Genomic DNA, 21819 nt, shown 5'->3' with positions numbered 1-21819 from the left:
ATGGGCACCTAGGTTGCTTCCAGCACTTAACTATTGTAAGTTGTGCTGCTATGAACATTGGTGTGCATAGGTTTTTTTGGATTGGTGTTTCAGGGTTCTTAGGATATAATAATTCTAGCAGTGGAATTGCTGGATCAAAAGGCAGATACATTTTTAGTTTTCTGAGAAAATTCCATACTGTTTTCTATAGTGGCTGCACCAGTTTGCAATCCCACCAACAGTGCACTAGGGTCCCCTTTTCTCCACGACCTCTCCAACACTTGTTGTTTGTTGCTTTGTTTATGATGGCCATTCTGACTGATGTGAAGTGGCATCTCATTGTGGTTTTAATTTGCATCTCTGATAGTTAGCAATACTGAGCATTGTTTCATGTGTCTCTGGATCTTCTGTATGTCCTCCTTGGAGAAGTGTCTGTTCAAGTCCTTTGCCCATTTTTTAATTGGGTTGCTTGTCTTTTTAGAGTGGAGTTGTGTTGGCTTCTTTATATATTTTGGAGATTAAACTTTTGTCTGAGGTATCATTGGCAAATATGTTTTCCCATATGGTTGGTTCTCTTTTTATTTTAATACTGTTTTCTTTAGCCATACAGGAGCTTGTTATTTTGATGAAAACTCATGTGTTTATTCTTTCCTTTATGACCCTTGCTCTAAGGTAACATATCAGTGAAAATGTTGCTGCGTGAAATATCTGAGATTTTCCTCCTGTGTTCTCCTCTAGGACTTTAATGGTGTCATGATTTATATTTAATTCTTTTATCCACCTTGAATTTATTTTTGTGTATGATGTAAGTTGGTGCTTGAGTTTCATTTTTTTGTACATAGCTGTCCAGCTCTCCCAACACCATTTGTTGAAGAGGCTATTTTTACTCCATTTTATGTTGCTGACCCCTTTGTTGAATATTAATTGACTGTAGAGACTTGGGCTTATTTCTGGGCTCTCTGTTCTGTCCCATTGGTCTATGTGCCAATTTTTATACCAGTAACAGGCTGTTTTGATTATAGTGGCCTTGTAATAGAGTTTGGTATCAGGTATTGTGATCCCTCCTTCTTTGATCTTCTTTCTCAGAATTGCAGCAGCTATTGGGGGTTGTTTATGGTTCCCTATAAATTTTTGAAGTGTGTGTTCTATGTCTGTGAAATATGCCATTGGTACTTTAATAGGTATTGCATTGAATCTATAAATTGCTTTGGGTAGTATGGACATTTTGATGATGTTAATTCTTCCGATCTATGAACATGGTATATGTTTCCATTTGTTTGTGTCTTCCTTGATTTCTTTCTTCAGTGTTGTGTAGTTTTCTGAGCACAGGTCTTTTACCTCCTTGGTTAGGTTTATTCCTAGGTATTTTATTTTTCTTGTTGCTATATCAAATGGGATTTTTTTCTTGATTTCTGCTTCTACTGTTTCATTGTTGGTATACAAAAATGCTTTTGATTTCTGGATATTCACTTTATATCCCACTGTTTTGTGAGCAGTTTTTTGGCAGAGTTCATAGGATTTTCTGTGTACACTATCATGTCATCTGCAAACAATGACAGTTTTGTTTCCTCCTTTCCTGTTTGGATGCCTTTTATGTCCTTTTCTTGTCTGATCACTGTGACTAAAACTTCCAATACTGTGTTGAATAGAAGTGGTGAAAGTAGACAGCCTTGTCTTGTTCCTGATCTTAGTGGAAAAGATTTTAGTTTTTGTCCATTGAGTATGATGTTGGCTGTAGGTCTCTCATAAATGACCTTTATTATGTTGAGGAATGCTCCCTCTATTCCCACTTTACTGAGTGTTTTTATCATAAACAAGTGCTGTACCTTATCAAATGCTTTTTCTGCATCTATTGATATGATCATGTGATTTTTGTCTTTGCTTTTGTTTATGTGGTGTATTACATTTATTGATTTGCAAATATTGAACCATCCTTGCATCTCTGGGATGAATCCCACTTAGTCATGGTGTATGATCTTTTTTATATATTGTTGGATGCAGTTTGCCAGTACTTTGTTAAGGATTTTGGCGTCTATGTTCATCAGTGATATTGGCCTGTAGTTTTCTTTCTTTGTTGTGTCTTTATCTGGTTTTGGGATTAGGATGATGCTGGCTTCAAAAAAAGAGTTTGGGAGTCTTCCATCATTTTGGATTTTTTTAATAGTCTTCGAAGGATAGGGATTATCTCTTCCTTAAATGCTTTGTAGAATTCTCCTGTGAAACCATCTGACCCAGGGCTTTTGTGTGTTGGGAGTTTTTTTATTACTGCTTCAATTTCATCTGCTGTTATTGGTCTGTTCAGGCTTTCTGCTGTTTCTTCATTGAGTTTTGGAAGATTATATTTTTCTAGAAATTTGTCCATTTCACCTAGGTTTTCAAATTTCTTGGCATACAGTTCTTCATAGTAATTTCTTACAATCCTTTGTATTTCTGCAGCATCAATTGTAATCTCTCCTTTCATTTCTGATTGTGTTTATTTAAGTCCTCTTTTTTTCTTGATGAGCCTGCTTAAAGGCTTGTTGATTTTGTTTTATCTTTTCAAAGAACCAGCTCCTGGATTCATTGATCCTTAGAATTGTGGATTTACTCTTTTTAGAGCCCATTGAATTCAGCTCTGATCTTGGTTATTTCCTTCCTTCTACTTGCTCTAGGCTGTCTCTGTTGTTGTTCCTTGAGTTCTTGTAGGGGTAGGGGTAGGTTGTTTGTTGGAAATGTTTCTGTCTTTTTTAGGTAGGCCTGTATCGCTGTGAACTTCCCTCTCAGTACTGCCTTCGCTGTGTCCCATAAGTTTTGGGTTGTGGTGAGTTCATTTTCCTTTGTTTCCAGAAACTTTTTGATTTCTTCCCTGATTTCATACTTGACCCATTCATTGTTTAATAGCGTGCTATTTAACCTCCATGATTTTGAGTGTTTTGGGTTTTTTTTTTCCTTGGGGTTGGTTTCTAGTTTCAGTCCCTTGTGGTTGGAGAAAATGCTTGATACAATTTCAGTTTTCTTGAATTTTTGTTGAGGCTTGTTTTGTGTCCTATCATGTGGTCTATCTTTGAAAATGTTCCATGTGCATTTGAAAAGAATGTGTATTTAGCTTCTTTGGGATGAAAGGCTCTATCTATATCAGTTAAGTCTACTTCATCTAGGGCATTGTTCAATGCCACAGTATCATTGTTGATATCTTGTTTGGAAGATCTTTCCATTTTTCACAGTGGGGTGTTAAAATCCCCTACTATAATTGTGTTGTTGTCAATATCTTTCTTGAAGTCCTCTAAGGTTTTCTTTATGTATTTGGGTGCTCCTATATTGGGTACATATGTATTTACAATGTTTATGTCTTCTTGGTGGATTCTTCCCTTGAGTACTATGAAGTGACCTTCTGGGTCTCTCTTTATGGCCCTTTTTTTTTTTTAAGTTTATTTTGTCTGATATGAGTATTGCTACTCCAGCTTTTTTTTCCTGTCAATTTGCTCAGAAAATTTGTTTCCAGCCCTTCACTTTTAGTCTGTGTAGGTCTTTTGTCCTGAGGTCTCTTGTAGGCAGCATATGTGTGGGTCATGCTTTCTTATTGATTCAGCTATTCTGTCTTTGATTGGAACATTTAACCCATTTACGTTTAAGGTTATCATTGATAGGTACTTATTCATTGCCATTTTGTGTTTCTCTCTCTCTCTTTTCCTTCCTTTCCTTAAAGCAGTCCCTTTAGTGTCTCTTGCAGAGCTGGTTTGGAGGAGGTGTATTCTTTTAGACTTCTTTTGTCTGGGAAGCTCTTTATTTGGCCTTCTATCTTGATTGAGAGCCTTGCTGAGTAAAGTAGCCTCGGTTGCAGGCCTCTGGTTCTCATTACTTGGAATATTTCTTGCCATTCTCTTCTGGCTTGGAGCCTTATCTGGGCTCCCTTGTATGTTACTTCCTGTTTCTCCCTTGCTGCCTTTAAGATTCTTTCTTTGTCTTGGAATTTTGCCATTTTAATTATGATGTGTCTTGAAGTGGGCCTCTGGGTTCCTCTTGATTGGGACTCGCTGTATTTCCTGAATTTGTGTGTTGAATTGTTTTTTGAAAAGATAAAGAGGCTTTGATTTGTTGTTCTACTTACTTATGTGTTCATTAGTTGATTCTTGTATGTGCCCTGACCAGGAATTGAACCTACAACCTTGGTGTATATGGCCCATGCTCCAACCAGCAGAGCACGGCGCAGACTATATAACACATCATTTTAATGATAGTGGTAGAACCTGTGATGAATTTAAGTTGGAAGTCTTAGAGATGAGGTACTGGATGAAAGTTGTTATAACTTGCAGGATAAAGGAATATTAAGGCGTGGGGATTTTAAAGAATTATCATTGTGGATGTAGGGTTTGTGAAGGATAATAGCAAGAAGAGGTGTCAAAGAAGATTTTTAATCTGTTTAAAAATAGGAGCTGTTTTTAAGAGGTAACTAGACCCATGGTTGGGAAACTATAGTCTGTGAACCAAGTACAGACCTCTCTGCCTGTTTTGTATGGTCTGTAATCTAAAAATTTTTAACAAATGAACTTCTGCAAACATTTTCAGTAATGGAACACTAACTTTGTTACCCCAATTAAGTGAAATAGTTCCTGCCCCAAAAGAATTCCATACTTATCATTGATAGATCTATATTACACAATATTTTAATCCGTTATTATTATTACATATTTTTATTTTGGAAAGAAGAATTGTGAAAATATGTTTCTCACAGTACTTCTACATAGTGTCCTTGATTTTTGTTTTTTGGCTAGCAAAGTATAAAATATTCATTATCTGCCCTTTATAGAATAAGTGTGCTTATGAGCCAGAATTTACAGAGGGTGACATAAGTAGAGGCCAGTAATATCTGATGACAGAGGAACAATACTTTGAATCTGCAGCTGAGAGAGACAATACAAGTTAAAAGCTATCGATGGGTGGCAAGGAGAAGTGGCAGGCTAGGAAAAGGATGTTTTCACCTAAGACTAGGGTTTGTGTAGGGAAAACTTAACAGAAACTTCAGTTTTTTTAGTAACCTTTTTATCATGTATAACATTTATACAGAAAAGCACAGAAATATAATTTTTTTTCAAAGTGAGCACAATCTAGATCAATAAATAAAACATTACAAACATCCTAAAACCCCCCCTTTTTTTTTTTTTACCCCTTTTGGTCATTACTCACACCTCCCAGAGGTAAGCACTAGTCTGATGCTGGAACAGTTTGCCTAGTTTTGATTTTATATAAATGGAATTAAGCATTCACCAGCATGTACTACTTTGTTTGACTCCAGCCGTTCAACATTGTTTGTGAAGGTCATTCACATTTTAGGGTGGCAGTAGTTTGATTTTAAATGCTGAATGTTAATCCGTTTTGTGTGAATGTCACAGTTTGTTCAGTCTAATGTTGATAGACTTGGCTGTTACAAATAGTGCTGCTGTGAACATTATTGGAGATGTCACTTCTCTTGGTACCTTGGAGCAGGATTGCTGGGTCAAAATGTATGTTTAACTGTGGGAGATAAAAAATAGCTTTCCAAAGTGGTTGCCCACCTGCCAGCAGAATAAATGTTTGTTACTTCTATACCAACACTGATTTTGCCAAGTTTTTTTAGGTTTTGGTGTGGTTTTGATTTGCATTTGCTTTTATGATTAATGAAGCTGAGGACCTTTGGAATGTTTGTTGGCCATTTAGTTAAATTTTTGTGATGTGCCTATAAATCTTTTAGTCATTTTCAAATTAGATTGTCTATTTTGTAGTAGTTCTTCATGTGGTTTGGAAGATCCCATTTTGATCTCATAGCTAAACCATTTCACCACCTTCATCTTTTCTTCTCATGGTGTTAAGTGTGGGATCCTCCTTTGTTTTTTCCCTTGGCAAAAAAATTAAATTTAGTATAGATGACTATTTGATTAAAAAATTATTTTTATTTTGATTGCTTTCTCTCTCCCTGAGTACTGTTGTGTAGAATCTCTAAATGTTGCTTAATATACTTCCTGTTTATGTGAGTTTGCTTATTCAGTCCCTGTGCTATGGGTTAAGTTATATTTCTTGAACTCTTTGCAAAAGCAAAACCTGATGTGACATGGTTAAGACAGTGAGTGCTAAATATGTTTCAGTGGTGTGACTGGTGAACCATTATAAAGAATTGTAACTAGTGAAAAAATATGTGGGAGTAAAGGAGAGGCTACGGAGAGGCTACCTTAAGTAGAGGTGGGTAGGCATCATGCGGATGTGATATACTAAAATGGTTAATAAACTAGTTAATTTCTAATGACCTGGATGGGGAGAAGAGACAACTACATTTGCTTACCAGTGAAGTTTGTGTGGTTGTTTATTTAAGCACAGTCTTGTTCTAGAAATGATAAAAGATAGTTTATAGGGACATAAAAACAAGATACCATATTTTTCAGTCTATAAGACACACACACAACACCCCCACCCCCCAGCCATTTGGGAGGAATAGTGGTTGTTACTGCTACTGTTGAGTTCTGTTTACATTTACATTGGTAAAATACTATGTTATTTCTGTTATTAAATATTTTACCACATTTTTGCTTCAAGAATTTTTTTCCTATTTTTCTCTAAAACCTTGGGGGCGTCTTATGGTCCAAAAAATATGGGTGATGAGAAGTAGGTGGGAATGGCTGTGCAGTGTACAGTTGCTTTCATTGTTAAATTATTAGATAAATAAAATATATGTTTCTGCAAGTTGATTGCTTGCTTTCTCACAAGAAGTTGAATTAATATTATGTAGTATTTTAAGAATAGTGTTTCAGGAGGTGTACTTCTAGGTGAACTAATTTTAGTATTGATCATTTTATACGGAGGAACTGCAGTGTATTTATTAGAAAGTAATTTTCTCTTGCAGATATATAATGAAAAAGAATTATTACAAGGAAAATTGGATCTTCTTAGTGATACCAACATGGTAGACTTTGCTATGGATGTATACAAGAACCTTTATTCTGATGATATTCCGCATGGTGAGTTTTGTCGTTAAAACTGAAGTTTGTCTTGTGAACTGAGGATGTGTGGATTAAAGTTTTGTGATTTATAGAAGAGGTTTAACCAAAGGTCTTAATCATTATTTAAAAGTTCTTGGATGAAAGGTATCGTTAAGGTTATAGGTCTTTTAAAACATGTTTTCTCATAGTAAAAGGTGTAAAACTACTTTAAAACATGGTCATCAAAGACCTTTAGTTCAAAGTATTTAGTTCATAGTATCAAAGTTATGCTTATGAATCTATTGTTACCTTAGAATTACCTGAGAATGTCACAGTTTTTTTGGTTTGCTAACTTTTTCAGCTAGCATCTTGTGTGCCTTAGAGATTTTTCATCTTAAAGCATCTGTGTATATAGCCATGGTCTTTAAAAGTGCTGTCCCCAGGACCAGCACCAACAGTTCACCTGAGAGAGCTCGTTAGAAATGCAGATTCTCCAGCCACACTTCAAATCTACTTAATCAGAAATTTAGCTGAGGCCCAGCACCGAAATTGGAGAACTACTGGTCCAGTGTTTTTCAAATCCCTGTTTTCTGTGGTAATAGATGTTCTTTTTTTTAAAAAAAAAAAAGTGGTTTTATAAGTTTGAAAAATACTAAAAAATTCTGTATCATATCTTTTATGCACATAGTATTTTAAAAGAATCTTAAGAAATCTTTCAGTAGAAAAATACAATTTACTTTGTTTGAAATTACATTTCTCAAAATTTTATTACAGATCTTCTGTGTTTGAGAAAAACCCCAAGTGTATACTTCGTTATATATAATGCAGAGCTATTACATTAAACTTTCTGACTTATAGCTCCTTGCAATAATGTTTGCTCTTTAAATTTTAGTTTGTGATGAAAAAGTAAATTACTTCTTACTGAAACTTTAAAACATGCTAACAGGGTAGGTTGTGTGAGTTTTCCCGGACTCTTCATGATGCAGTAAAAAGAAACTATAGAATTGGGTTTGAGAGATACAGAAGAGAAATTAAAAATTCCATTCAATCTAGTTGAAAACTTATGATACTATATAAACTCCTCTGAACTTCTGTTCAGAAAAATTCTGAGATAACATACTCATCTGAGAGAATTCAATGAGAACAAATATAAAAACACTGGGAATATAGTCTCTGAAATGGAGAACTAGGTCACTGTTCCCTTGACTCACCCCCTCCCTTCCCCCAGGTTGTATCTGTATATTCCCCAGTTTTTCTTAAAGAGTAAAAAGAAGATTCCTTCCTCCTTTATGTGCCTTTTCAGTGTTAGAAGAAATTTGATCTGTGGAAGTTACTGACTTGGTGGTTACTGGCATATGAATCTATTAGGCTAAATACATATATGCACAATTTAAATAAAATGAAAATTTTTCAGAGACATTCTTCTGGGGAGCAGTATAGTTTAACATTACAGTACTCCTTTGCATTTTTAATTAGCTTTGAGAGAAAAAAGAACCACAGTTGTTGCACAACTGAAACAGCTTCAGGCAGAAACAGAACCAATTGTGAAGATGTTTGAAGATCCAGAAACTACAAGGCAAATGCAGTCAACCAGGTAACCTCTCCTTAAGTGGAATTATAAAAATTCCCTTTTCTAGATTAATACAAATGTTAATTCAAACTTTAATTGATTTCTTTATATATTGTTTTTCATTTATCCTTGTATAGAGATGGAAAGTCTTCAGTAATAAATGTTAATACTGAATTCTTTTGAGATCTTCTTTACCATTTGCCTAAATCTAATTATGTTGTATCAGTTTTGTCTCCTTCCCTTCCCCAGACATTTGACAATGTCTGGAGACATTTTTGGTTGTCACAACAGCAAGGGTGATTCTGGCACCTAGCAAGGAACATGTAGGGATGCTACTAAACAGCCTACAATACATTGGATAGTATTCCACCCTCAAAAAAGAATTATTCAACCCTTAATGTCAGTAGAACTGAGGTTGAGAAGTGCTGTGCCTGGGCAATACCTAGAGCACATGGGTTGCTAGCCATAAGGAAAACCTAAGCTCACTTTTATCAGTGTGCTACATTCTCCCATATCCTTCCAGCCTGATGCCTAGCCCAAGGAAGGTAGTGTAGGACTGATAAAGTTATTTTATTCCTAACTCCTCCTTAGCTAGAAATAGACTTATTGTTTGGTTTCCAAAAAAAGTGTGTTGCTTTACTCTGACTTAATATACCCTGTTTTCGGACCATAAGATGCACCCCCCACCCCATTTGGGAGGAGCAATGGTTGTTAATGCTGCTGTTGGGTTCTGTTTACATTTACATTGGTGAAATACTATGTTACTTATTAAATATTTTACCACTTTTTTTGCTTCAAAATTTTTTTTCCTATTTTCCTCCTTTAAAACCTAGGTGCATCTTATGGTCCAAAAAATACGGGGTAGATCACTAATTGAAGCCCTTTAGGTTATTAGAAATGTTGGCAAATAAATGTACTAAGTCAAAAATTGTCATTGTGGTAAACCTTAGCTATCAATATATTCACTTGAGGAATTGTGAAAGATTTTGCCGTGTTGTACCTTTAGTTCTTATATGATCAAGCCAAATTTTCAAGAGGTTGGCTCTGAATTTTCACATGTGATGTCAGAAAGTGTTACCAGATATTTTTTAGAAAAACAGCAAATGCTACACTATTGCTATACCATATTATAATGTATCTTGCTGGACCACACCATATTTTACTACATATACACACATAGGTGTACATATACACATACTCAGAGATAACTGTATCTACTAAAGCTGTCATATATAACATGTTCATTTATATAAACATTATAGTACTCTTTTGCATTTTTAATTAGCTTTGAGAGAGAAAAGAACCATAGTTGTGGCACAACTAAAACAGCTTCTGGCAGAAACAGAACCAAGTGTGAAGATGTTTGAAGATCTAGAAACTACAAGGCAAAAGCCTTCAATATATATCATTTAATGAGTAATTATAGACCTTCATATGTAGTTATAGTCTATATAGATATAATGTAGTGAGTAATTACAGACCTTCAAGTCACATGTAAGTCCCCACAAAGGGACTGCTGAAATAATCCAGAAGTTAGGATACAACAGAAAATTTAGAATTTAAATCCCAAATGTAGTCTAGTGATTTAAACACTGGGAAGTAATGGGATTAGGATATAAGTAAGGTGAATATGGATTTGTTCACTGAATATTAGAAAGAGAGGACTCCTTGTAGCTTGATAGACACTAAATTGGAGATAAATGAAAAGATGGAATTGTGTGTTAAAAGCTTGTAACCTGATTAAACATATGAACTCCTTATTTTCAAAGTAATAACCTCTCCCTGCTAATGCCCATTTTTAAATTTTATCGAACATAAAATGTTTTATTTCCCGTACTTTCCCAGAAATGCCCCATCATCCAGAGGACAGTGACGGATGTGAGGAATGTCACACAGTTATTCACTGTGGTCCACAGGAAGTGTTATGTTTGTGGCACCTTTTTGTGTTGAAATTTCATGCATATTTCATATTCTTTAGTGTAATACATCTATGTTAATTTTAGTGATAACATATCCACATCTCATTAAATCTTCGGGTAAAATTATGCTCCTTAAAAACATGCCATAGCATATCTTCTTGTGAGAAGCATAAAAATTTTTACTTTTGAAAATGCCTAGAAGGTAGGCAGTTGTACTCACCTATCACTTATTCTTTGGTGTCTTTTTACCATTTTACCATCCTGCTAACATATCAAATTAAGCAAATCTTTAAAAATTAAATTGGGTTATTTGACACTTTGGTATGGATAATAATTATATAGGCTGTGTAGCATACAATCATGTAGATTTGGCATGATTTATTAATCTCATAAATTTGCTAAATCACAGTCCTTGTGAAAAATATTAACAAATTGGGGAGGGGAACAAAATTTATATGTAGGATCAATTTCTGCTAGTTTGTACAATACAAATATTCCCATCTCTGTTCTGTAAGAACGTATCATCTATTGGAAATGTACCCTCAAGAGAGCAAATACAGATACTCCTCAACTTATGATGGGTTATGTCCTGATAAACCCAAGGTAAGTTGAAAATATTGTAAATTAGAAATGCATTTAATACACCTAACCTACCCAATATCATGGTATAGCCTAGCTTACATTAATCATGCTCAGAACACTTTCATTAGGCTACAGTTGGGCAAAATCATCTAATGCAGTGTAGAGAGAGGGTCAGTTGTTTATCCTAATGATCACATGGCTGACCAGGAGCTGTAGCTTACTGCTGCTCTCCAGCATCATGACAGAGTTATCATACCACATATTGCTAGCCCAGGAAAAGATCAAAATTCGAAGTGCGTATCATTTTTGCACCATCGCAAAGGTGAAAATTCATAGGTCAAATCATCCTGTATCTGGGACCATATGTATCATTCTTGATAGGTTACTGTTGGGTTGACCAAAAGGTCTGTATGGTTTCTTTCTGTAAAATAAGAGACATTTTTCATTTTCACCAGTAACTTTATTGGTTTGGATATTTTGAGTATGTCACCTCTCTCCCACTATTGGCTTCTAGTGGGTAGAGGGCAGGAATGCTGCTAATCTTCCAATGCATGAGACAGCCCCACAGCAAAGAATTATTTGGCCAAAATGTCAATGGTACCAAGAAACTTTGCAAACCACTTTGACATGTTCGATCAGTCACAGTACCTTCTCTATACACTGCACAGATCTTTTGTTGTGTGTTTCAGTTGTGTTTTTACCTTTCTTGAAATAATAAAATATAATATGCTGAAAGTGTTGTATATTTTCTCCATCTTCAATATTGAAATGGCTTCACAAAAATTTACCAATTTTGTTAATTTTTTTAAATACATGCCTATATGACAGCTGTCACAATACAATCTAACAAAAATTTTTTGAGTGGAGTTACTGACAGCTAAGTGCTACTAGAGCAGAGCCATTGTATGGACAAAAAACTCAATGAACTTTGTGGCCACCCCAATACCTAAGTAGACTATTGACCTCACTATAAAAATAGTGAGAATGTTGGTTTTATTACTGAAAAACATTTCTAAAGGCATTACCTTAGATGTGAAACAGAACACACAATTTTCAGGTAGGACTGAACATCTGAAGTGAATTTTAAAGTTTGTAGTTCTTAAGTTTCTATTCCTTGTTTGAAACGTGTAATGTCCTGTTTATTTTTTTCCTGAAAGTCTTATTTTACTTCTGGTGTTTAGGTATTAAGATAGTTAAAGTGGCTTATTATGTGGATAAGTTAGACGTTGGATATGCTTATCTTTTCCATGAGCTATAAAATGCAGTAATTCTTGTTTTTTATTAAGGGATGGTCGGATGCTGTTTGACTACCTGGCAGACAAGCATGGTGTAAGTGGTGTCTTTAAAATGTTTATAGTTGTTATGTTACAAGGATAATTGAAGAATAGTGCTATATAGATACGTTCCTGACTCAACAGAAATACAGTTTCCAGATTCATTTATTAAATATAATGCCTGGTGGGCTTTTGAGACTAGTTTTAAAAATGATAATGATAGGAAAATAATATACTTATTTTTAGGCAACAGAAACTCTCAAGACTTTTATGGAATTTCTGGGGGCATTTATGGAGGTATATTTTAAAACAATTAAAAATAGTACTTCAGTTCTTTTTCCTTCTATTTTCTTTTTTAGTTTAGGCAAGAATATTTAGACACACTCTACAGGTATGCAAAATTCCAGTATGAATGTGGAAATTATTCTGGAGCAGCAGAATACCTTTACTTCTTTAGAGTATTGGTAAGTAAATTTTTTTCTTTGTCCTCTTTTGTAGGATTCCCTTGAATTCTCAAAATGTCTGTAGATTTGGGTCTGTCTGTAAATTTTTAACAGTTGGTAAAAGGAGGGGGGAAAAGTTTTTACCTAACAGAAAGCAAATAGATAATGGAAAACCTATATAGAGCCTCTAAATTTGGAGACAGGATGAAGTTATCCTTGAAATCCACGAAACTGGGAATGACTTGATATGTTATTTTATCTATTGTTGTATTTTAGCATTAGCAGAATTCTCTCTTGTAATTCATTTTTATAATATTACTGTAGAGCACAGTGAGTTGTACATTGTCCATGCTTAATGAATATTTATTGAATAAATCCATTATCTTGGATAATGAATCCAAAATGCAATATTTAATGCTATATGTATGCCTCAAAACTTGTTCTAAACAATTGTGGAAATGATATTTGAAAAAGTTTTATGCCTTAATAGTAATTTTTTTCTATTTATTTTTGTAATCAGCTACTAGACTATAAAGGTAAATGGTTTTTCATCATGCAGTGGGTAGATGAATTTAAATGGTATTATTAGTGCAGTTTCTAATCACAACTTACTCTGCTTGTTATCTTTATTTGTCTCTTTGACAAGTTCCTAGATTTAGTGCTTTCGTTTAGGGAAGGAGAATTCTGTGAAGCTAAACAAAAAATCAGATCTTCAAGTTGACAAATGTTTTTCCTGACTCTGACTTCTCTTTAGATAATTGTATCAATAAGTGCCTTCTAGAGTTGTCAGAATGCCCTAGTGTTAACTGTCCTCTCATTTGAGCAATTATAGTTTGTTTTTCACTTTGGGTAGTAAGTACCTAAGTCTCTGATTTTTCTAGTTAATGCTAGAAGTTGGGAAATAACCTCTTAAGACAAGGACTTTGTGTCTTCCAACCTTGGAAGAATTTTTTTCTTTTGTCTGTTTTCTGGTACTTTTTTCTTTTAGCCTAGCATGCCACAAAGTCAAGACTTCTGGCTGCTATTTTGGTTGTTTTCTTGGAAATTAAATTTTCTTATTTGGGGGGTTTGGCATTGGTGTTATTAATTCAGATAATTTCTACACTTAAAAGTACTTAAACAACTTCATTTTTTAAAAGTACCTTTCTCTAAAGAAATAAAGATTTTCAGTTTATTTCCAAGATTGATTTCAAGTAAGAATATTTCTCTCTTGTGCTCCCATTTGTAAGCAAATTCTTAATTTACAGAATAGCTGTGGTTACCTTGCAAGTGCATTGAAGGTAATCAGTGATGCTAAACTTGTAGTGACTTATCAGAAAATTCCATCAGTTTTACTTTGAGTATTATGAAGGATTTAGGAGAGCAAAAGTTGATTACTTTGGAAATGTAAACAGCTTAAACCAGGATTGTAAAATCAGAAGCCTGATATGATTACAGGTACATGAAAAGAGCTGGTTATTCATATCATTTGTTAATGCTGGGAGTGAATTTTGAGAATGAAGATTTAGTGTCATGTTAGAGTTCTAGCACAGTAAATTTATTGTTGTTGGTCAGTGAGTGAATGTGCCATTTTGCTAAGACATGGAAACTTAAGGTAACTGCTGGAAATCCAGATATTGAAACTCTTCTAGCATATCCACCCTTGAAAGCAGGTTAGTATGAAGAGCCAACTGTAACGACATGGACTTGAGCCAGAGTAGTACGCATGAACCTTTTGGGGATTAAAAAACTTGCACTGCTACAAAAAGCTTTTATCCTAACACATACACCGTATTCCAGTTTTAATAGTACCATTATGTTTATGTAGTGTGGTTTTATAATTAAGTTAGAAAATTTCTACAAGTGATAGCTATATACTTAAAGGTTGGGGGAGTTTTTATGTTTAGTTTTTTTAAATACGAAGATCCACGTTAGTTCCCAACCTTAGAAAATTCTGGGTTGGTTTTAAGCTTTTATGTTCCTAACAGAACATGTGGTGGGACTCATGTGATATGTGGGTAATTGAATGCCATGATCTGAACACAAATTAATATTTTACATTAAGAAGAGTCAACCTATAGTCATTGGATAATGCCTAGAGATTATGTGCAATTCATTTTTTTCATTTTTGTCCCATCTTGTGCCACAAAACATTTGAGGTAAATAGGAGTTGGTTATCTCCTGTTGGCATATTGGTAGAAGCTACCAAAGCTAAGTTTTAAAAATATATAAATTATTTTACTTATTTTTCTTTTGATCGAGATAGGCAGTAAAATCTATGTATTTGTTTGAAATTGTGTTACTAGCAAAGATAAAAATCGTGTTTTAGATTTGGGGTGAATACTGTCAATGTTTTACTTACTATTTGGATTTTTTTTCTTTTTTGCAATAGCCTCTTTTCACTTCTAAATTCTTTTCTAGTGATTGGTTATTCTTTTAAATCTATGGTTAGGGAAACATAAGCTATGAAAGAACCATTGTAACTGTGATCTGAGATTAGAATTTGACTCTCCAGGTGACCTATTGTAGGTCAGTGTTGTATAAATTAAAGCTGTGTGACCCTAGAATCTACCTTTACTTTAAAAAGACTTGGTGGCTTTTAGAATACATCAAGGAATGTTTAGATGGTACCCTATTTAGAGGTGAAATGTCTTTGATTTATGCTTTAAGAAGGACATTAATTTGAAATGACATGGTGAAGTAGACTTGGTAGAAATTTTTGAACATTTTTGTTGAAAAGTTATTAACATTCTCTTTTAATTATTTTGTTAGAGTCTGCCCTCACTTTGGTCTGTTTCCAAAATACAACCCCTCCCCTCATCCAGCAGCTATTCGAAATAAAAGTGACTTTAAGATAGTAGGACTGTTTAGTGATCATCTTTTTTCAGGGGTGTTTTTTTTTTTTTTTTTGCACTCAGAATTTAAAATATATCTACTGTTAAGTACATGCCATTTGATTTAAAAGTACTTTTCTTTGAGTCAGAAAGCTTAGTAATGATTTTTGAAGGCTTTGTTTTAGATCTGATGTACCCAGTTTGATAATGTCTGTTTAAAAGATGTCTATTTCATGCTGATTCTTGGATACACAGTTTATCACATTTTCAAAATTGGGATGTGTCTTCAATTGTGGTTTTGGTTTAACAAACTTGAAATTATAGTGTGTCCTTAAAACTAAAGGATTTTAGATTTAATGAAGTATTTTAATACTCAGATTTCTTTGTAAGGATCAAATATTTTATCCTTTATGACTTGAACAGTGGTTTTATGGATGTTTATAAATAAAACTTTTTAATTCCGGTGAGTTTTGAAAAATGCATGTATCTATGTAACTACCACCAAATCAAGATAAAGAATATCTTGGTTACCCCAGAAAGACCCCGTGTGACCTTTTGTAGTCATATCTTATCCTGGTTTATTCATTGATCTGCTCTTCATCCTTCGATTAGTTTTACTTGTTCTAGAATTTTGTACATAACTAGAATGATATATGTAAGCTTGTGCCTGCCTTATTTTGTCAAGCAGGTTTTTAAGATTCATTCATGTTATTGTGTGTATCAAGTTTGGTTCTGTTGTTGCTGACTAGTATAAATTATCTGAAGTGAGTTACACAAGAGCATTAATGTTGTATCCTAGTTTTAAGTTACTCTTTATTTTCTGATGAAGGCTGAATGTTAACGACCTGGGTATTTTTATTATAACTAAGTTAAATGAAAACTTTGAATTAGTTTAACCAGTGTGATCCAGTAAAGATGTAGGTAACTGAAGTTTGGGTAACAGAGCCACCTATCTCTTAGTAGGCTAGATGGATATATACGATATGGAATATAATTAATTATGATATCTCAAACAGGTTCCAGCAACGGATAGAAATGCTTTGAGTTCACTCTGGGGGAAACTGGCCTCTGAAATCTTAATGCAGAATTGGGATGCAGCCATGGAAGACCTTACACGGTTAAAAGAGACCATAGATAACAATGTGAGTTACACTTCTTTAGGGTGATTCTCTGGAGTGCATTCTTCATGCTTTCTGATAGGAAAACAGTATGTACTTAAAAAACAGCAACAAACAACAGAAAGACAGAAAGAAGAAAAACTAAACTGAAATGTTTAGATTAGTTTTTGTTGACCTGACATAAAAATCACAGTGGGTTGACGAGTTTCACTGAATCTCCTTGGAGGAGCTGTCACTTCTTTTGGCTCTTAGAGAAAAGAAGTCAGTTTTCATTTTTTTTATAACTACTGTGCTTTTTATTTTTTATCTGTAACAGTGAAAATGACATAATACTGTTAGTGTCACATATTATTGAAAGAACTATGCAAAAATGACAGTTTTCATCTATAATGTCTAATAAAACTGCTTTTCAGGCTTTTAGTTCTTTTAAAATGTTTTCTGAAAGAAGTATAATTTACAGCCTCTGTAAAAGGCATAGTGGACATTATTGACTCTTTCTGAAAATGGGGAAACTGTGAATGTTAAGAAGGATCATACAGAGTAGAGGTCCAGGAGATTGAACTTTGAACATAATGACCCTAGTGCACAGCTTGGTTCTTGTTTTAACTAAAATTCTGAGATAAGTAATGTTTATACCTTGCCTCTTTCTCATATATTAATATTTCCTATGCGTACATTTTTTTTGACTCTTAGTCTGTGAGTTCTCCACTCCAGTCTCTTCAGCAGCGAACATGGCTCATTCACTGGTCTCTGTTTGTCTTCTTCAACCACCCCAAAGGGCGTGATAATATTATTGATCTCTTCCTTTACCAGCCACAGTAAGTTAATTTCACTGTATAATTTTGGCTTTAATTTCGTGAAATTATATAGGTTTTTTAAAACTTTAAAATGTACTTCTAACATTTGAATTTGTTGCCCTTTTCCCCCTCTTCATATGGTATGTACTTATTGATTGAAAAAGCTTATATGTGGGGGCATCTCTTCGTAAATTACATAAATGTCTAACCACTATGCTGTATACTTGAGACTAATATAAAATAATATTGAATATCAACTGTATTGCAAAAATAGTTTAAAAAGAAAGAAAAAGCTTATGTGTAACTCTTAAGGAAATTACTTGATAAAAGTGTACTTTAAGTCCTTTTAAAGTGCTATTTAATCTTGGTCCCTAGGCCAACAGCGTTAAGTATCATGCAGAATCTTAGGCCTTATCTAAGGAACTAAATCAGAATCTACATTTTAGGAAGCTCCCAGGCAATCAATCTATACATTGGGGCTTTAGAAATAAGGCTGTAGGCCATGTTACTTGGAAGGAATATATACATCCCAGGAAATCCCTTTTATTATCATCTTTGCTTTTGGTGGTAAGAAATTTTACTATATTTTTAGCTAGAGATCATTTTAAAAATTTCTTCTGATTGAGATCAGTGCCTCTGAATCTTTTGCCCATTATTTTTTATTTAGTTGGTATCTCAGAAAACAAACAGAAAACAAATCTACTTTATTTGAAGGGTAGGCTCACTTTATTTTCTAGAAAGTGTCTTTCTGATACCAAAATCCAAGTAACTTTGGTTTGTCTGTCATTCTTTTCAAGTTAAAACAGTATTCTGTGAGAAGAGCAGCCAGTTCAGCTTGCAATTCAGTGTTACAAGTGCTTTTCAACCTAAGAACCATGACATGAAACTATAGCAGAAGAGCTTTATATGCACTTCCCACTTAGTCATACAGTAAAAAGAAGAATGTGCAAATGTTGGAATTTTAAAAATTAATAATTTGTACTGCCTAATCAAGGGTATAGTTGAAATGCATTTTTTTAAACTGCAAAAATATAGTGGTAAAAAATAACAGTGACTATTAGTATAATATGATGGCACTATCTTCATTTGTGCTGAGGTTAACCAGATTTTGTTTATAATCACTGGTGGTTAGCAACTTTCCCAAGTGGGGCAGTGATCACCATACACCAGTTTTTGGGCATTTTCATTTGCCCACAAAGAACCCTCATGCCTATAGAACTATTTTTTTTTAATAACAGAAACAGCCTGTTAGAAAAATATGGAAAAGAAAACTATTCAGCAGTATTACAGCTTTCAGTTCCATCAAAATACTGTGCTTAACTGTTTTCCCTTGTCATAGGGTCAAGTAACCATCGTATTTTATTCCTCATTAGTCATGTCTGCATGGCTTATTTTTATTTTTGCATGATTCTGTTTTCATATGAGAATACACCCATTTGACTTGAAAGATTGTCATCTATTTTCCTGAATTGTATATATTCTTAAAGTAGAATAGTTACATAGCTTGTAATTTGCATTTGTATGTCTATAATCAGTATGTGGTTTTCAGTTGTCTCTGATAGTAGAAATTAATGAAAAATGTACCATATTCTTCTTGCAATATAATTTAATATGGTTTATAGAGTATATGTTAAATTCATAATTTACATGTTTTAGTTTGTGATACCAGGCTTTTTTAAAAATATAAAAGTACTTTGGAGATAAATTTTGTCCTTGAAGTGCAAATTTAGATGCAAGTGCAGGTTAAAGTCTCTTACGTCATATATATTACCATTTCTGCTACAATTTATTCTGAATCCAAAATGGAGATGATTTACACATTTGAAAAATGTTGAACCTTTAAATGTAACATAATGCATAAGATAAGGTATCAGGTGTAAGATAGAGCAGTGTTCGTAGGCTATTAGAGATGAGGCTTGGCCACCAAATGTAGATGTTATTAGGGAAAAGAATGCATTTGTAATGCAATGCCCTAGTTACTCTCCAGTTTTGTTTTTTGGTTTTTTTTTTTTTAAAGAGAGATTTGAAGTTCTTTTATCACAGGAGTGTTTGTTTTCTAAATCAAATTTCAAGTTTTATTCGGTACATTCAAGAATTTATCCTGACTGACATTTCTGCCTTTGTTTCCCCTGTATTTTATAATTGTCCCTGATCTTTTTCATGCATGCATTTTACCTGTTTTAGCTCAGGATGACCTCTAAGGTCCTAATCTAAAAATTAAGCCTCTGAAGTTTTGCTAAGTGTTCTCCCTTTTTTTTTCCTTTAGCTTGTCTTTTTGGAAGTGTCCTTTTCTCCTCTGTACCTATCCAAAGTCAGCCTGGTTTTTAAGCTCCAGTTCAGGTTTACTTTCTTCATGAAGTCCTGTATTTTGTGGCTACCTTATATTTGGTATTATATTATGTAATGCCTTTAAAGTAAACAAAAAACATAACAATCACCTTATCTGCCCAATGAGATTGTAAGTGTATTTGAGGGAAGTTTTTTATTCTTTATATATTTTTTAAAATATATTTTTAAAATATATTTTACTGATTATGCTATTATAGTTGTCCCATTTTTTTCCCCTTTATTCCCCTCCACTCTGTACTCCTCGCTTCCACCAGCATTTCCCCCACCTTAGTTCATGTCCATGGGTCATACATATAAGTTCTTTGGCTTCTCCATTTCCTATTCTATTCTTAACCTCCCCCTCTGTTTTGTCCCTACCATTTATGCTTCTTATTCCTTGTTCCTTTCCTCATTCTCCCCCCTTTTTGCTGATAACCCTCCATGTAATCTCCATTTCTGTGATTCTTCCTGTTCTAGTTGTTTGCTTAGTTTTTTGTTTTTTGTTTTTAGCTTCAGTTGTTGATAGTTGTGTTTGTTGTCATTTTACTGTTCATGTTTTTGGTGCTCTTTTTCTTAGATAAGTCCCTTTAACATTTCATGTAATAAGGGCTAGGTGATGATGAACTCCTTTAACTTGACCTTATCTGGGAAGCACTTTATCTACCCTTTCATTCTAAATGATAAGTCTATTCTTTATATGCTTAATAATATCCTACACATAATAGATACTTAAATTTTGGGGGTAGGGTGGAATATTTTATCTTATCCTTTGATTACTAAGTGTTCTGGCTTGCAGTTAGAAAACTCGGTAGAAAAACTTCATAAAATTGCACAATCAGAGCAGGGTTGTGCTAGAGAAAATATAAACTAACCCAGTTTTACTGAGCTATCAGGATACTACAAATTGAGAACACAGTAAATACTGAGGCTCTCATTTAAAAGAAAAAATAATAAAATTAGATTTCAAAAATAGGAGTGGTATAGCCTCTGTTCTTACATACTTTATAACCCAAACAAATAGCACAAGAAGTAATATAAGGATATATTTAAGTTCAGTTGTATTGTACATAGTAGACACACTGTAGGTGTAACAGCTATCAGTGAGACCTGGAGAAGTTAGAGGAATCCAGTGAAGATGAAAGTTAGTCTGGTCTTTAAATTTCAAATGACAGTGAAGGAAATGATAAGAAAAAATAGTAGAACAGAAGAGCACAGTGGGCATGTGTAGGCAGTTAACCACTTCTGTGGATTTGCTTGTATTTGAACTAAATACTATGTAATTACTAATTTTACAAGAATGTGAACTAAGATAACCTCACAAGAATCACCCTTAATCCCTACTCCCCTTGTATACACAAACATATACATATATACACACACATCTGTGCATACATAGGAAGGATCACTTCTGCCATAGAAGGTAGGAAGTCCCAGCTGTGTTTGGAAGTCAAGAGCCATCTTTATGCTGTATACCAGGGGTCGGGAAATTATGGACCACGGACTGATAAATTTTGCCTAATGCCTTTTTTCTTATGGCTTACAAATATAGGAATGGCTTTTACATTTTAAGTGGTTGGGGGAAAATGAATAATATTTTGTGATGTGAAAATTATTTACATGAAACTAAAGTTTTAGTGTACATAAATTTTTATTAGAATATAGCCATACTCATTATTCTATATGCAGTAGTCCCCCCTTATCCATGGGGGTTGCATTCCCAGACACCCAGTAAATACCTGAAGCTGTAGATATTGAACCCTATATATAGGGTCCGGCAGAAGTAAGACCTGCTTGAGTGTGGTTGATAGGGTAATAATAATATGGGTAAAATAATTTATAGTTTTAATGTGAACATTTCACCTAAAATGTCATGGTGTGCTTGATTGTCATAATGTTATGTTACAGATTTACATGCCTGTGATTTTGTAATAAAAAAGGGGCATTATTTGTGCCAGACCCTGTATATACTTTCTTTGTTCCCATACATACATACTTGTAATGAAGTTTAATTTATAAATTAGGTACAGTAAGATTAATAGCAATAATAATAAAATAGAACAGTTATAACTA

General features: G+C 33.9%; 1 protein-coding gene across 1 annotated transcript in view; it reads left to right on the top strand.

The window, feature by feature from the left end:
• EIF3E (eukaryotic translation initiation factor 3 subunit E) overlaps positions 1–21819 on the top strand; it is a 49635-nt gene that overhangs the window by 4019 nt on the left and 23797 nt on the right. The window contains exons 2-7 of the mRNA XM_045861594.1: positions 6830–6944; positions 8382–8499; positions 12263–12305; positions 12610–12714; positions 16523–16648; positions 17318–17442. Coding sequence (XP_045717550.1) covers positions 6830–6944; positions 8382–8499; positions 12263–12305; positions 12610–12714; positions 16523–16648; positions 17318–17442 — 632 coding nt within the window. The remainder of the gene's footprint in view (positions 1–6829; positions 6945–8381; positions 8500–12262; positions 12306–12609; positions 12715–16522; positions 16649–17317; positions 17443–21819) is intronic.

Source organism: Phyllostomus hastatus, unplaced genomic scaffold (assembly GCF_019186645.2).
Source record: "Phyllostomus hastatus isolate PE091 unplaced genomic scaffold, TTU_PhHast_1.1 phas_scaffold_21, whole genome shotgun sequence".
Lineage (NCBI taxonomy): Eukaryota > Metazoa > Chordata > Mammalia > Chiroptera > Phyllostomidae > Phyllostomus > Phyllostomus hastatus.
This window is presented reverse-complemented; position numbering and strand designations above follow the sequence as displayed.